This window comes from Physeter macrocephalus, chromosome 20 (genome assembly GCF_002837175.3).
Source record: "Physeter macrocephalus isolate SW-GA chromosome 20, ASM283717v5, whole genome shotgun sequence".
Taxonomy (NCBI): domain Eukaryota; kingdom Metazoa; phylum Chordata; class Mammalia; order Artiodactyla; family Physeteridae; genus Physeter; species Physeter macrocephalus.
The window spans coordinates 56,031,261-56,045,853 of NC_041233.1; the positions used below are offsets into that span (position 1 = coordinate 56,031,261).

The 14,593-nt window shown below is 43.8% G+C and overlaps 1 protein-coding gene across 1 annotated transcript; it reads right to left on the bottom strand.

The window, feature by feature from the left end:
• Window positions 1-13,825: 13,825 nt before the first annotated feature.
• On the bottom strand, window positions 13,826-14,348 carry LOC102986453 (60S ribosomal protein L21-like). Its single transcript, XM_055081097.1, has one exon. The coding sequence runs from the start codon at window positions 14,322-14,324 to the stop codon at window positions 13,842-13,844; it is 483 nt and encodes a 160-aa protein (XP_054937072.1). The 5' UTR covers window positions 14,325-14,348; the 3' UTR covers window positions 13,826-13,841.
• Window positions 14,349-14,593: the final 245 nt, after the last annotated feature.

Here is a 14,593-nt window from a genome sequence, read left to right on the forward strand (position 1 = left end):
GCAGCTTCAGGGTGTCCTGGGCATATCCTGTGGCAGCCTATAGAGGTGGCTCCAAGCATCAGATGTCTGGTGCCTGGGAGGGGCCCGCTAGGCACCCCCATGTAGCCCTCGGGGCCTGGGCTTCAGCTTTGCAGGCCCGAAGGTGCTATTTGGGTTTCTACACCCAGAAAATATTTGTCTCTGGGGAAATGATTAAATTCACAAGAGGTAAATGGATAAACCAGAATTCAAAGGTTCTGAATTAGGATGATAACACCTGCCTTTCAGGGTGCATGAAAATGAAACGAGAGGATGTACTCAAAGCTCTTAGCAGAGGGCACGTGGGAAACCCTCAGTAAAAGGGAGCCATTGTTATTATGAAGCTTCCCAAGAAGATTTACCTATAGGGGAGGTTAAGCTGGTCGGTAACCAAGAGGGCTTCCCCTGTGCCAAGAACGCTGCTAAGGGCTTTGAGTACATCCTCTCATTTCATCTTCATACACCCTGCAAGACAGGTATTATTATTCCCATTTTACAGATGAGGGATTGGGGCATAAAGTAGTTAAGAAACTAAACTGTGGGGCTTCCCTGGTGGCGCAGTGGTTGAGAGTCCGCCTGCCGATGCATGGGACACGGGTTCGTGCCCCGGTCTGGGAAGATCCCACATGCCGCGGAGCGGCTGGGCCCGTGAGCCATGGCCGCTGAGCCTGCGCGGCCGGAGCCTGTGCTCTGCAACGGGAGAGGCTGCAACAGTGAGAGCCCCGCGTACCGCAAAAAAAAAAAAAAAAAAAAGAAACTAAACTATGATAAAGCCAAGATTTGAATCCCCCTCTGCTGTCTTAGCCAGCATTACCTTTGAGGATAGCTTGGTAAGCATGAGCTTGGAGCATGTGTGTTACCTAGATGGTCTTAATGGCAGTATCATGCAGCTGTGAGTGCCAGATATCTCCATGCCTACTAGCCAGATGTGGCTTTGGGTGGGTCACTTAACAGCTCTGTGCCTCAGTTTCCTCATCTGTAGAATGGGGATACTATTAGTGCCTACCTCCTAAGGTTGTTGTAGGATTAAATGCTTTTAAATGGTGACTGGCACTTAGTAAGTATCCACTTAACGTTAGCCATTGATTTGACTGTGGTTGTGGTTGTTACCTGCCTCCAGAACTGATCTCCAAGTTGTGGATCTGGACACCTTGTCCCCCGTATCGTACTGAAGATATAATATGACTCTCTGAGCAAACCTTCCTGGGTGCCTTATATAGATTATGCCAGTTCTGAGCACATTCTTTCTTTAGCCCGCGCCCCATAAGATATAAACAGTTTAAGCGTCTTCAGTTATACCCACAATTAAGTTGGTTCTCTCTGAAGTCACTCCCCCACCCTCAGGTTATTTTGATTTTGGGTGTTCACAAATTCTCTTGGAACTTTTTTTAAATTTATTTTTTAAGAGCAGTTTTAGGTTCAGAGCAAAACTAAGAGGAAAGTACAGAGAATCCCTATATATTCCCTGCCCCCACACTTGCCCAGCCTACCCCATTATCAATAACCCCCACTGGAGGGGTACTTTTTTTTTTTTTTTTTTTTGAAAAGGTGAACATAAAATTTTTTTTTAACATCTTTATTGGAGTATAATTGCTTTACAATGGTGTGTTAGTTTCTGCTTTACAACAAAGTGAATCAGCTATACATATACATATGTTCCCATATCTCTTCCCGGAGGGGTACTTTTGTTACTAGTGATATATACATTGATATATCATAATCACCCAGAGTCCATAGTTTACATTATGGTTCACACTTGGTGGTTTACATTCTATGGACTTGGACAAATGTATGGTGGCATGTATCCATCATTATAGTATCATACAGAGTATTTTCACTGCCCTAAAAATCCTCTGTACTCTGCCTCTTCATACCTCCCCCCTTCTTGGAACATCTTAAAGATGGCAACTCTTATTCCTAAAAACTGGATCCAATCCTTTTTCATTCTCAGAGTGTGACTGTCAGCCCATTAAATTGAGCACACATCCTTTTGCCATCTCAGGGTCCTGGTCCATCCATTCCCCAGGGGTCTCTGAGTCCCCATGAAAAATAAAGGTGTGGATTGAGCATACATGGGGTTGGACCCATCAATATGGGTGTGTAATTTTTGGCAGTAACCACTCAGAGCTTAGTCCTTCCGGGCTCCAGGCAGGGGCTGGGACTGGTGAAACAGAGGAAACGCTGTGCCTGGATAGCTAGAACCAGGCTCTTTGACCTCTACGAGGGCCTGTCCTTGGATACCGGACTCAGATGAGCACAGCTCTCCTGGCGTGTCTGCAGCAGGACTGAGATGTTCAGCTGAGTGTGGTCTCCTACAGGCTTGTTGGAGCTTGAATGGGCCGGGGAATTGTCCTTTCCCTCAGCTGGACCTCACTGCAGGCCCTGGAGGGCTTGATGCTGTGCTGTTTTCATTCCTGACCATTATTTCAAGACAATGGATTTCTTGTCAGCAACAGAAATTCTTTATTATTGAAAGACATGCTGCTGACAAGAACGTTTCTGTGAAAGCCTTCCCTTCCACCTCTGACCTCCCAAACAAAGGACACAGGCCACCCCCTCTCACTACATCCTCAGGGTATACCCAGGCCCCCGTCACCATTTTGGCCATATCCAAGTCCCACTCGTACTGTCATTTCCTTAACATTTTGCTTTAAATGTGCTCCCTTTTTTCTTAAGTAAATTAATTTTTCCAGGAACTTTATATCAGAAATATCTGTGAGACTTAGAGAACGAACTTATGGTTCCCAGAGGGGAAGGGTGGGGGAGGGATAGTTAAGGAGTTTGGGATTGACATGTACGCACTGCTATATTTAAAACGGATAACCAACAAGGACCTACTGTATAGCCCAGGGAACTCTGCTCAATATTCTGTAACAACCTAATCGGGAAAAGAATAGATACATGTGTATGTATAACTGAATCACTTTGTTGTACACCTGAAACTAACACAACATTGTTAATCAACTGTACTCCAATATAAAATGAAAAGTAAAGAAAAATTTTAAAAAGAAATATCTGTGAAATTGCAGATTTAATGAGCTGCGTTTTTCTTAATATACATTAAAATGAGTACATAAGTATTAAATATTTAAAAATTTTCCTGTGGATCACCTAAAACCAACCCTCCCAACTCTGCCCCAGCAAACCCTGGCAAGGTCTTTGAACTCTTCAGGAGACCCTCCCAGGTCACCTGTGTTGTCACTGTCGACTTCCCTCCCTAAGACCCCTCAATCTGTGCCCTCATGGGCAGGTGCGGCAGGAAGGAATGGGTCTGTTCCACTTGGAGGCCCCACCCTGGGAGTGGTGAGTTCCATGGCGAGGTGCCCTCGTCCACTCAAACTTAGATTTCCTTCCTGTCTGGTAGGGAGAGACCCATTCTTTTTGTGATCAGTGATGAAAACAGCATGAGGGTTCTAATAGGCTCTCCTCTCTGGGGGATGATGAAGCCAGACAAGGCGCTGGGAAAGGGGGCATCAAAGGCAGGTGGAAGTTGGTGGCAGCTATGGAAAGAGGATGGCAGCTAGGGAGGACTGCCTGACTGAAGACATTTGCCTCTTTTCACAAAGAATTTGAGGGAGAGGGTGGATGTGGAAACACAAGGTCTCTGTGGGTCCTGGCTCCATCAACTGCCAGCTCTATAACCTTGGGCAAATCCCTGTATCTTCTTGCACCTCAGTTATTCCCAGTAGAATGGGGTTGATGATATTTAGTTACACTTGTCTTTTCTGCTGTCTAGGCTGTGGCAGGAATTAAATGGAAAGTAAAGTATTGCTGCTCTGAAAACTCTTAAGGCGAGGTCCTCAACTCTGGTTGCACTTTGGAATAACCTGGGGGAGCTTTAAAACACAAGAGTAAAAACCAATTCTCTAAGACCCAAACCAAGAGATTCTGGCATCTGTATTTTCCAGTGTGCTTCTGGTAATTCTAATGTGCAGCCAAGATTGAGAACCACTTCCCTTGGGTTGTGCTGTCCAAATAGCTGTACCATTTAAACTTAAATTAATTAGAATTAAGTAAAATTTTTAATTAAGTGAAATTCCTCAGTGACACTAGCCACATTTCAAATATTCAATAACCACATGTGGCTAGTAGCTGCCGTATTGGACAGTGCAGATATAGAACATTTCCATCATCACAGAGGATTCTATTGCCTCTTAAAGCATGGTCTGTGGACCAGCAGCTTCAGCATTACTGGGAGCTTGTTAGAAATACACAATCTCAGGCCCACGCCCAACCTATAGAATCAGAATCTGGATTTTCACAAAACTGAACAAAATCTCTAGGGTTTTCATGAAAGTTTGTGAAGCACTGCTCTGAAGCATACATTCTACTCATTCATTTATTCAACCAATATTTATTAAATGCCTGGCATGTGCCAGGTACATTCAGGTGTTGGAGAGTGATTAGGGAAAAACATAACAATGTCTATCATTCTAGCCAGAGGAAACAGACATTAAGCAAGGAAACGAATAAGCAAACTCATTTCAGAGAGAGGTAACAGGGGAATATGCTAGAAAGGCACTGTGGGGGGAGGGCAGCTACTTTATATTGAAGGGGAGGGTCAGAGAGTGTCACTCTAAGGAGGGGACACTTGAGTGGAACTTGAATGACATGGAGCTGGCCAAGGGAGGATGTGGCGGTAGTATGTTCTGGACAGAGATAAAAACCAAAAATGCCTTGATAGTAGGTTGCCAGATTTAGCATATAAAAATACACAATGCCCACTTAAATTTAAATTTCAGTTAAACCGTGAATAATTTTTAGTATGAGTATATCCCAAATAGTCCCTGGGACATGCTTATACTAAAAAAACAAATACACAATGCCCACTTAAATTTCAGTTAAACCATGAATAATTTTTAGTATGAGTATATTCCAAATAGTCCCTGGGACATGCTTATACTAAAAAAACAAACGTGTGGTTTTGCTGAAATTGGAATTTAACTTGCATCCTGTATTTTATGGAGACTCTACCCGAAAGAAAACCAAGAGGGCAGCAGAGTCGGCTGGACACGAGGAGGTGCAGTGTCACTGGGGTAGTCAGGGAGCAGGGTGCCATGAGGAGGGGTAGGACAGAGAGCAGGGCCCAAATCTTGGGCTACACAAAGACAAGTTTTAAAAAACAAAATGGTCGGTAAAGGACTGTACTGACCACTGTCGTTTCTTCCTCTGAATGACGTCATTGGTTTTACCTTCCTGCAACCCTTTGGTTTCTGGGAAGGGCTTCTTGGAAGATGAACAATTGTCTGGGCTGTTACACTTGGGTGGTGCTTGGGGAGACCTCGGACCACGGTTGACCTGCCTGAGCATAGCGTGCAGTATATATTGTTTGGTCTGAGCTTTTAAGTGCTCTTTCCCTGTTTGTTTGTTTAATTCCTGTGCTTTTGTATGTGATCTCCTATAAATCTCCCTCTCCTTAAGGACTATGTTTGACAACTTCATTTCCCCCCAACTGGAGACATTTCCCCTGCTAAGGGTCAAAAAGACTAATTACCCTAAACTTGAGTATTGGAGACACCCTCAGGCTCACACATAACCCAGCAGCGCATGACCTCGGCCATATTAATAGAAGAATGTGATGAGAACAGAGCTGTGCACAGAAGCAGTGACGTCCTCCAAGCCCGACTGTATTCCTGTCTGAAAATAAACTCCTGACCCCTTTAGCCACAAATGGGTGGAACCTCATTGTAGAAGAGGCCATGCGAGATATTCTATTCAGAGAGAAGCCTAGGCCCTGGGAAGATCATGATTTGCCAAAGGACCCCAAATTGATGATGGAACTTGGACCAGAACTCACAGCTCCTAACTCCCTGTTTGGTGCTCCTTCTACCCAAGTTGGGCTTGATGTCAGAGGATGGAGGGTTGGAGTGGGAGAATTGTGGGGGGAGATGAGAAGGGCAGCAAAACATCAGCTGAGTCTCATAAAGTTCCTTAACACTTACAAAGCACTTCCCTACATTATTTCATTTGAGGTAGGTATAATTTCCATTTTTCAAGTGAGGAACCTGGAGCTCAGAGATTAAGTGAGTTGTTCAAGGTCACACAGCTGTTATATGGCAGAACCAGGATTCAGACCCAGATCTTCAGGCTCCTTGGTCTGTTTCCACCATAACCTGGAAAAAATAGACAAGGAGAGAGCAACACGCTGGCCACCAGTGTTATCAGAGGTGAAGGGCAGGCAGTTGGGAGGGCAAAGTGTCCTGAGAAGTCAGGAAGGAGACTGCTTTCCTGGAGCCAGGTTGGGCACTTTCCATGCGTAAGCTCCTTCCATCATCACGTCAAATTCATGAAAAGGTATCATCACCTGCACTTTACAGATGAGAAACTGAGGTTCAGAGAGGTTAGTTAAGTGGCCATCCAGCTGGTTAGTGACAGAGTTGGGACTTGAATCCAGACCTATCTGACTTGAGAGCCTTAGCAGGTCCCCCCTGGGGTTTTCTGGGTCAGTGGAAGTCTGCAGGATGAAACTGGACATGAAGGAGGCACGGAGAACATGCAAGGAAAAAGGACGAAGGAGGCTTACGGGTACAATGAAGGACCCTGAGGGTGAGGGTGCGCTCCCCACGGCTCTCCCCTCTGCTCTGTAGGCAGATATTGTCCCAGAAGCATTAGCCAAATCCCCTCATCTTTTTATGATCTGTAGGTTTCCTTGGGGGCTAAACTGGGGCTCTACCTCTATTGCTCTGCCCTTAAAACTGCGGTATTCTGGCCCCCTCACTTCTCTGGCCACCTCTCACAGGGCCTGCTCCCCTCTAAGCTGCCCCCCTCCCCCAGGACCACCAGCATTAGGCAGGAAACAGAGCTGGATTGCCTTGTTTTCATGTGGGAACTTGTCCCATCTTCTCTTGCCTCCCTCCCCCACCCCCAGCCTCCTAATCTTGTTTCCAAAATAATTTGAGGTTTTTCCTTAACTGAGGGTCCCTGATTGAATACTAGTGGGGAAATTCCTACCAAGTCTCCCCTATCTTTTCTAGTCAACCATCTCATTTTTTCTGAGGTGGCATCAATTACAAGGTTATCATTTTCCCCAGAACTTAATTCAGTGCCTGACTCATAGTAGGCTCACAGTAAGTCTTCTGCCCTGAACTGAGAGCACAAGGGAGAAAGACGTGGGATTATTCTGAGGGGCCATCATTGCTAATGTTTCCCTTGTTTAGACATCTTTTGTTGCTAATGAATCTCTCAAGCCTGGCGTCTGGGACATTCCTCCGAAGCCTCCCCATTAGACGAGTCGCTGGATGACCCTCTTGTCCTCTGGGGGAATGTTGGGAGTCGGCACATCTGTTCCAGGGCGTCTGGGTTCCCATGTGGTCAGTGCAGTCCGCTGCCCACCAGCCAGCTGCCACGTTGCTTCTTCTCCTTGCCTTCAGCCGGGGTCTGCAATCGCTGAAAAACGGATGAAAATTTAAGTCCAACGGGACATAAAAGTACAGTCAGGAAATGTAAGCTATATTTACTCCTGGCGATAAAAGACCAACATCTGGGGCGTGTGGATGGAGGGTATATGGGGATTATTTGTACTGTTTTTGCAAAATTTCTGTTCATCTGAAAACATCTCAAAATAAAATGTTAGTTAGATAGGTAAACAAAATGTTTTGCAACCAGGTTAAGTGAGATAGAACATGGAGCCAATAGAGGCAGGGAGTGGAGTAGTTAAGATGAGGGCTTTGGGGTCAGGGAGAGGTGGTTTGGTATCTTGCTTTCCCACTTAAGAACTCTCATTCCTTGAACAGGTTACTTAACCTCTTCAAGTTCCAGTTTCTTCATCTGGAAAATGGGGATTGTTAATGTCGACCTCCCTGGAATATCAGGAGATTAAATGAGATAACGCATGTACAGCATTTAGGATGATACCTGAGACTTGGTAGGAAGAGGGCAAAAAGAGACAGAAAGGACAAAGTCCTCCCCTTATCCAGTCTCAGAGATTTCTCAGTCACTGCCATTTAAAGGTCCTAGATCCCACACCAGAGACCCACTGTGCGGTTGAAACCAGCCCCTGGCTTCAAACCGAAGTTGCCCATGTGCTGAAATAGGCCAGGGCTGCCTCCCACAGAATGTTTCCTGACATTCCCAGCTGGTTACCTTAAAGGGCCTGCAGGAAGGTGCTTATGGATCCTTCTTAGCTTGTGACCTCAGGGCCACAGTCTTTCATTCATTCATTTAACAAAACTTCATTGGGTAAGGGTGGAGGGAACCGTGGACTAGATAGTGTACTTGGTGTAGTGATATAGCATGGAACAAAACTGACCTGGTCCTTGCCTTCCAGCTGCTTACATTCTAGGAGCTAGCCTTTCCCTATGATTTTCTCTGGCTCCCCTCCCTTGGCAACACCCAGCCTTGGTCATTCCTTTGGAATGCAACCCCTCCTTTACTGTGGCCTGCAGGCGACTCAGGCTTACGGGTCAGAAGGCAGGGACGTTGACAAAAGCTGGCAGTTACTGGGCCTGACCGTTCTTTAACTGCAGTTCTAGAGTATAATTCGGCCTTGGGAGCTTGGGAGGAACCAAGGGTAGCCGGTGGTGTAAAGCTAAAACTGCCTATCTGCGAGTATTTAAACTCCAGTTGGCCTCCCCAACCCCATTCCATGTTCACAGTATTTTTTAAACTAGTCTCTGCCCTATACTCTCTCTTCCTTCTCTGTCTGCAGTCCCTATCAGTCTGAAAAACTTTTTCCAAACAGCTTTCCTTCTATAATCAAATATACCCTCTGCCCTGTACCATCCTACCTCACCCTCACCCTGCCTCTTGGTCTGGGGCTGTGATACCTATCCAACTCCACCAAGAGTGCATGCTTCCTAGCATCTTAGATACCGAGCAGTCACAAAATTAGCATTAGCAAACCTGGCCACCCTCCCTATGTGGCCATTTTCCCACTCATTTGTTTTATAGGAAAACTGGAGTGATAATTCAAAACACAATACAAATTGAAGGAGGAAGAATTTCACCTTTCTTACCCTCTTCCACATTCACAACTATCTCAGTAGACCTCTCACTTGTGAAAACTGTTTACCTTGAATGTTCTCAAAAATTAATTTCTATTTTTTCCCTTTAGAACATTATTTCAATATTATTTATTGAGAACCGTGTGTGTTTTACAACCTATAGAGAAAGTCTTATATATTCTTCACAAATAAGACCTACAGTAATACAAAAAAATGTAACTAAACACATACTGAAGGAGGGGCTCCAGTCAGTTCTGTATGGTGAGATGCAGCTTCAGAGACTGTAAGACTCAATCTCTGAAAGGTGAAGTGTGTGTGTATGTGAGTGTGTGTGTGTGTGTGTGTGTTTCGTCAAGAAAAAAATTTTTATCAATTATTCTGTGATTTTTATATCATGAAACATGTTTCCACAAAGCCTAAAAAATTTTTTTTAAAAAGAGTCCAGGCTGTGAACTCAGAGACAGTCCAGGTCTTACTCTCCTTTCCATTATGTAATTGCTCATAGAATTGGTATAAAAATTAAGAGATAATTGATATAAATTGATTACCACAGTGCCTCAATAGCTGGTAACACAGCTGCTAGCTGTGTGCCCCCACATCTGTTCTTCTCTTTGTTTTAGTAATATAACCCTGATTTTTATCTGGGCATATAGACTCCCTTACAGCTAGGTACAGCCATGTGACTAGGCCGATGGGTTCTGAGCAGAAGCATTGCCTGTGATTTCTAGGAACTCTCCCTAAACAGAGACACTCTTTGTCATCCTTATGCCTGTTATTGGTCTGGACTCTAGATGTGATGGCTTGTGCCCCAACTGCCATATTGGAGCATGAGGAGGAGGGCCACACACTGGGGATGGCATTGCAGAGAGCTAAAGAGTCCTTGATGAGCAGGGAGCTGCCATTCCAGCACTGGACTTCCTAAGGATTTCTTTTCATAAAATATAAATTAATTTTTCTCATATTTAAAGCGTTATTTTTCAAAGTGAAGCTAATCCTAAATATACTATAATTATTATTGTCATCATTATTTTATTAGCCCTAGCCCGCAATCAGTCTCTCTCACAGATCCATTAAAAACAGCCTAAATGTTATCAGTAGTACAAAGAATTTTGCCTTGGTTCTGTTCTCTGTTGCCAACCCGATCATGTCTTTAATGAAGGGGTGTCTGGGTCCTCCCGGCCCCTGATGGCATGCATGGCATCACCACTGTTTTCCCTCCTTTGATTCCCTCTCTTTCTGCATTCCTGATTCTAGGTTTTCCCCACTTTCCATGGCTCTTCTTGCAGAATTCTCAACTGACTCACTGAGACTGAATCACCTTGAAAGAGGAGAAGGATTTGGACTAGGTAGAAAGGACGGGGAAGCATTGCAGGTGGGAGAAAACATAAGCAAAAGGGGAAAGCAGATGGAGCATAATTTAGGGATTAGAAGGGGAATGGCTGAAGGTTTCTGCTGAGGGTGGGTGGTAGGAGATCAGATTGAATCGGGAAGGCCGGTGGGACCTCTGGAGTGTCTTCAAGGCCCAGTAGAGGAGTTTGGACTTGATCCTGGAGGAAACAGAGAGTCACTACAAGTTACTGAGCAGGACAGTGACACAAGGCAAGTGATGTTTCCAAAGGAATTAATCTGGCTGCAGTGTGCAAAACAGATTGAAGGCAAGAAGAGCCTGGAGACAGGGGGACCAGTATAAATCTTCCACCCAATAATCAGTTGGTCAAACATTGTCAACAGACTTTGAAAGGGGCCATATGAAACAGCAAAATTAAAGTGTAATTATTTCAGTTAAGCAGAATAGGAAGTCTTAAACGAAGTCTTTCCCCAGAACTTCCCACACAGGGAAAGTAGCCAGCTTCCAAATAGCAAAAACGGGTTCAATCCTTCTGGAAAACAATTAGGCGCTATGGATCAAGAGCCTTAAGAATGTTCACATGCTTTGACCCAGTAATTCTACTTCTGGGAATGCTAGGGAAATAATCCAAACTAGAGAAAGGGGAAAAAAATGCCTGGAGATCTTAAACACAGAACACTTGATAATAGCAAATCATTAGAAACAATCTAAATGTTCAGCAATAGGGGGATGGTTAAGCAGACTATGGCTCTCAATTAAATGTTACCCAGGCATGAACTCCAAAGGATAAGAGGACCAGGCAGATGACACAGAAAATACCCATGATGTTAATTTGAGGAAAGCAGGATACAAAATATGAGTGTATATCACACAACGGTTACCCCCAGTATAGAAAAAAAATCAGACTGAAAAGTAATTCTAATCACTCCCATTTGTTTGTTTGTAATTCTAATCACTCCCATTTGTTTCATTAAAGTGGAGGGACTGTAGATTTTGTTTCTTTTCTCTTCAAAACAATGTTTCCCCCAGTATGCTTTTGTTACAGCTATACCTTTAATTATAGGGAATGTCAGGAGAAGTCTTGCTTTTCTATTCATTCTGAATTGTTTGGCGTTTATAAGAATGTGTTAAATATGTATGACTTGTATTTTTTTAATAAGTGGTTTTTCAAAAAATATATATTAGTAAATGTGGGGAAACCATAAGAAGTGCTCATGTCATCACAGGCAGATACTTATATTCATCTTCTCTATGATGTGGTTTTTAAAAACATTATAGGCTTTAGAGTGTGTTGGGGGGGCCTGAGTTTAAATCCCCCTTTAGCTGGATGACCATGGCTAGGTTATGTGTGACGTAGGGAATAACGCCTTCCTTGCAAAACTATTGGAGAAATCAGTGAGAAAATGTACAGAAATCTCTGAGCACAATGCTCTGCATTTAGGAGACACAGAGCAACGGTGGCTGTAAATCTCGGAAGCTGTTATTTTCTCCCTTCTGTGGTTTTCTGCCTCTCGCAGGCAGGCAGCTGAGAGTTTAAGGGGTGACCTCTGAGGAGGGAGACAGGAACCCTGAGCAGTTCCCCCCGCCACCTCCTGCCCTTGTGCTGCAGCCACCCTGGCTCTTCCCCACGCTGAGCCCACTGGGCAATCTCTTCCCCTTTCTCTGCCTTTGCAATGCTTTTCCCTCTGCCGGGACCGCACTTTGATGATGGTGTGTAATGAACCGCTTATAGAAGACAAAGTTTATTTTCAAAAGGAAGTTTTTTCTCCATATACTCAGCCAGCATGTATTTAAGAATGGTTTTATGTTTTTCAACATTTAGGTTGGAACATAAAGTGGACTTTGTTTGCTTAAATCATTCTGTTATAGCTCCCTTGACCCCTGGTTTTATGCAAGTCCCAGTTTACAACCCTGTTCAAAGCTGCACAAGTCCCTTTGAACGGTCGCTGGGATTAGGAGAGAGACTGAGGGGGAGGAAGACAAGGATGGCTTGGAGACCACCTAGGGCAAAGCAAATTGATGCCAAAAATGATTTTGGGGGATGCTAAATGACACCACTAATTTTCCCAACATCCTGCTTAATAAAACTTTCACACCGAGCCATATTTTCCAAGTTTCTCAAGGACTACTTAAGTGGGAACCCATTCAAAACCTTATTAAAGTCCAAGGAGATGATGTTTATTGGCTCTGCATGGACTGCTAAGCCTCCTGGTCTGTCAGGGGAGGCCTTGCTCCGACTTTGGTGTCCCCAGCACACTGGGCACTGAGGCTGTGGGAGGAGAAAGAGCCTCCTTCCTTCCCCGCCCTGGATTCTGTTCTTGAACCCAGGATGTGGCCTGTCTGGGACTAGAAACACTGGATGTGACTCTTTTTTTTGGGGGGGGGGCAATTAATAACCACCATTTATTGAGTTAGGTTAGGAATCCAAGATTCAAAGCCAGGGTTTGCTGGATTCCAAAGCAGCCCTTTTAGCATCACACTTCACTAGATGAAACTCAAGGCCACTAACATTGGGTTTTTACCTATTCACAGCATCTACTAAAATTATAAATAGGTTCTTGTCCTCAAGTCTAATAGCAAGGAGAGAATACTAAGTAGGTAGTCAAGGTTTTCATTTTAAATAAGCTTGCTACAGGTATTATCATAGAATACTGAAGGCAGGGGAATGGGATATGATCAGTTCCCTCCTGGATGTTTACCACATCCCAATTAAAAATATCCAGGAAGTAACAAAACCTAAAATGTGCTCCAACTAGACAAAGTAGCTTTAAAATATTCCTATTAATATGAAGCAATAAAGCACTGATGACTAAGATCTGATTATGGGTTGCCTGGGTTTGAATCTTTGCCCAACACCAAGCACCTGTACCCTCGGGCAAGTTACTTGTGCCTCAGCTTCCTTTCATGTAAAATAGGCAAAATAAAACTTCTTCCAAGTTTTGTATGAGTACATTATGTAAAGTGCTTAGAATGTCACATAATATATTGGATGCTATAGAAATACTTATCATTGGTTTAAATAAAAAAGGTATTCTAGTTTTTAACACTTTTCTGAGGCCTGCTGCATAAAAGGTCTAAACAACTCAGAACTAGCATGTAACTAGTTTAACAATGTATTTTTAAGTAGTAGGCTTCAAAGTTAAGTTCCTGATCCTCAAAACACAGCTACTTAATTTATGATGCAATTCTGAGTAATCAACTTTTCCTGAGCTTAACTATAATGCAGCAGATAACCTTTCATTTATTTATTTTTAAATCCTTTTTTCATAGGAATTTAGAGACTATTTTCAAACTAGTACAAATATTTTATAAATAATACCTGGCAGTTTATTAACCAATGGAGTATATTGCACAACAAACTACCTCACGTCCTTCAGGAAGAAAACCCACTAAATTTGAAAAGTAAAGACGTCATCCTCTGAATTCGGACACAAAATGTGCTTTAAATATTTGTTTGGGGGAGGGGACACACACTTCTACTCAATTAAGAGAAACATTTATACAGTCTAGTTCTTTTATTTTCTTTACACCCATCATGCCATGAATTCATAGGGAATGGGCTCCAGCAGTTCAGGCTCCTTTCCATTGGTTCTCACGAAGTGTGCTTCTCTGGGTGGAGCAGGCTGGCGCTTCAGTTGAACCCAAGTACCTTTCTCTTTGGCTTCCTTCTTTTTCTGATCATTTTCCTTCATCTGTTTCAGGAAGCTATCTCGGCTCTTAGGGTGCTTAATATGCTCGATACGCACATTAATTCTCTTGGCAAGAATCTTGCCCTTAACTTGTTTGTTTACAATGATGCCAACAGCATGCTGGGTAACATTGTAGACTCTTCCAGTTTTGCCATGGTAACGTTTGTGGGGCATTCCTTTTTGAACAGTGCCCATTTCCTTGATATCTACAATATCACCTTTCTTGTAGATTTGCATGTTTGTGACCAAAGGAGCAACTCCATGTTTTCTAAAAGGCCTAGAGAACATGTAGCGGGTGCCCCTCCTCTTTCCCTTTGTGTTGGTCATTTTGGTGAATTACTGGAAGATGGTGGTTCCAGCTGAAAGTGTATGTGACTCTTGCACCACAGATTCTGCTCCTCCAAGAAGAGGGAAGCTAAGGGGGCTGGTCACAGGAGAGAACAAAGCTGGGCTGGGACCGTGTTCTTTTTCTCCTGGGGCTACCGCTGGCCCCTTTTGCCCCAACGCTTGCTCATAAGTCATCCGGTTTCATTTTCTAGTCTGAGGGACACTGTGACGTGAACTGACTTAGAACAAAGGCAGGGGCCCTGTCTTAG

Excerpts from the sequence above, each read along its gene's own strand:
- LOC102986453 (XM_055081097.1), bottom strand. The coding sequence starts at position 14,324 with ATGACCAACACAAAGGGAAAGAGGAGGGGCACCCGCTACATGTTCTCT.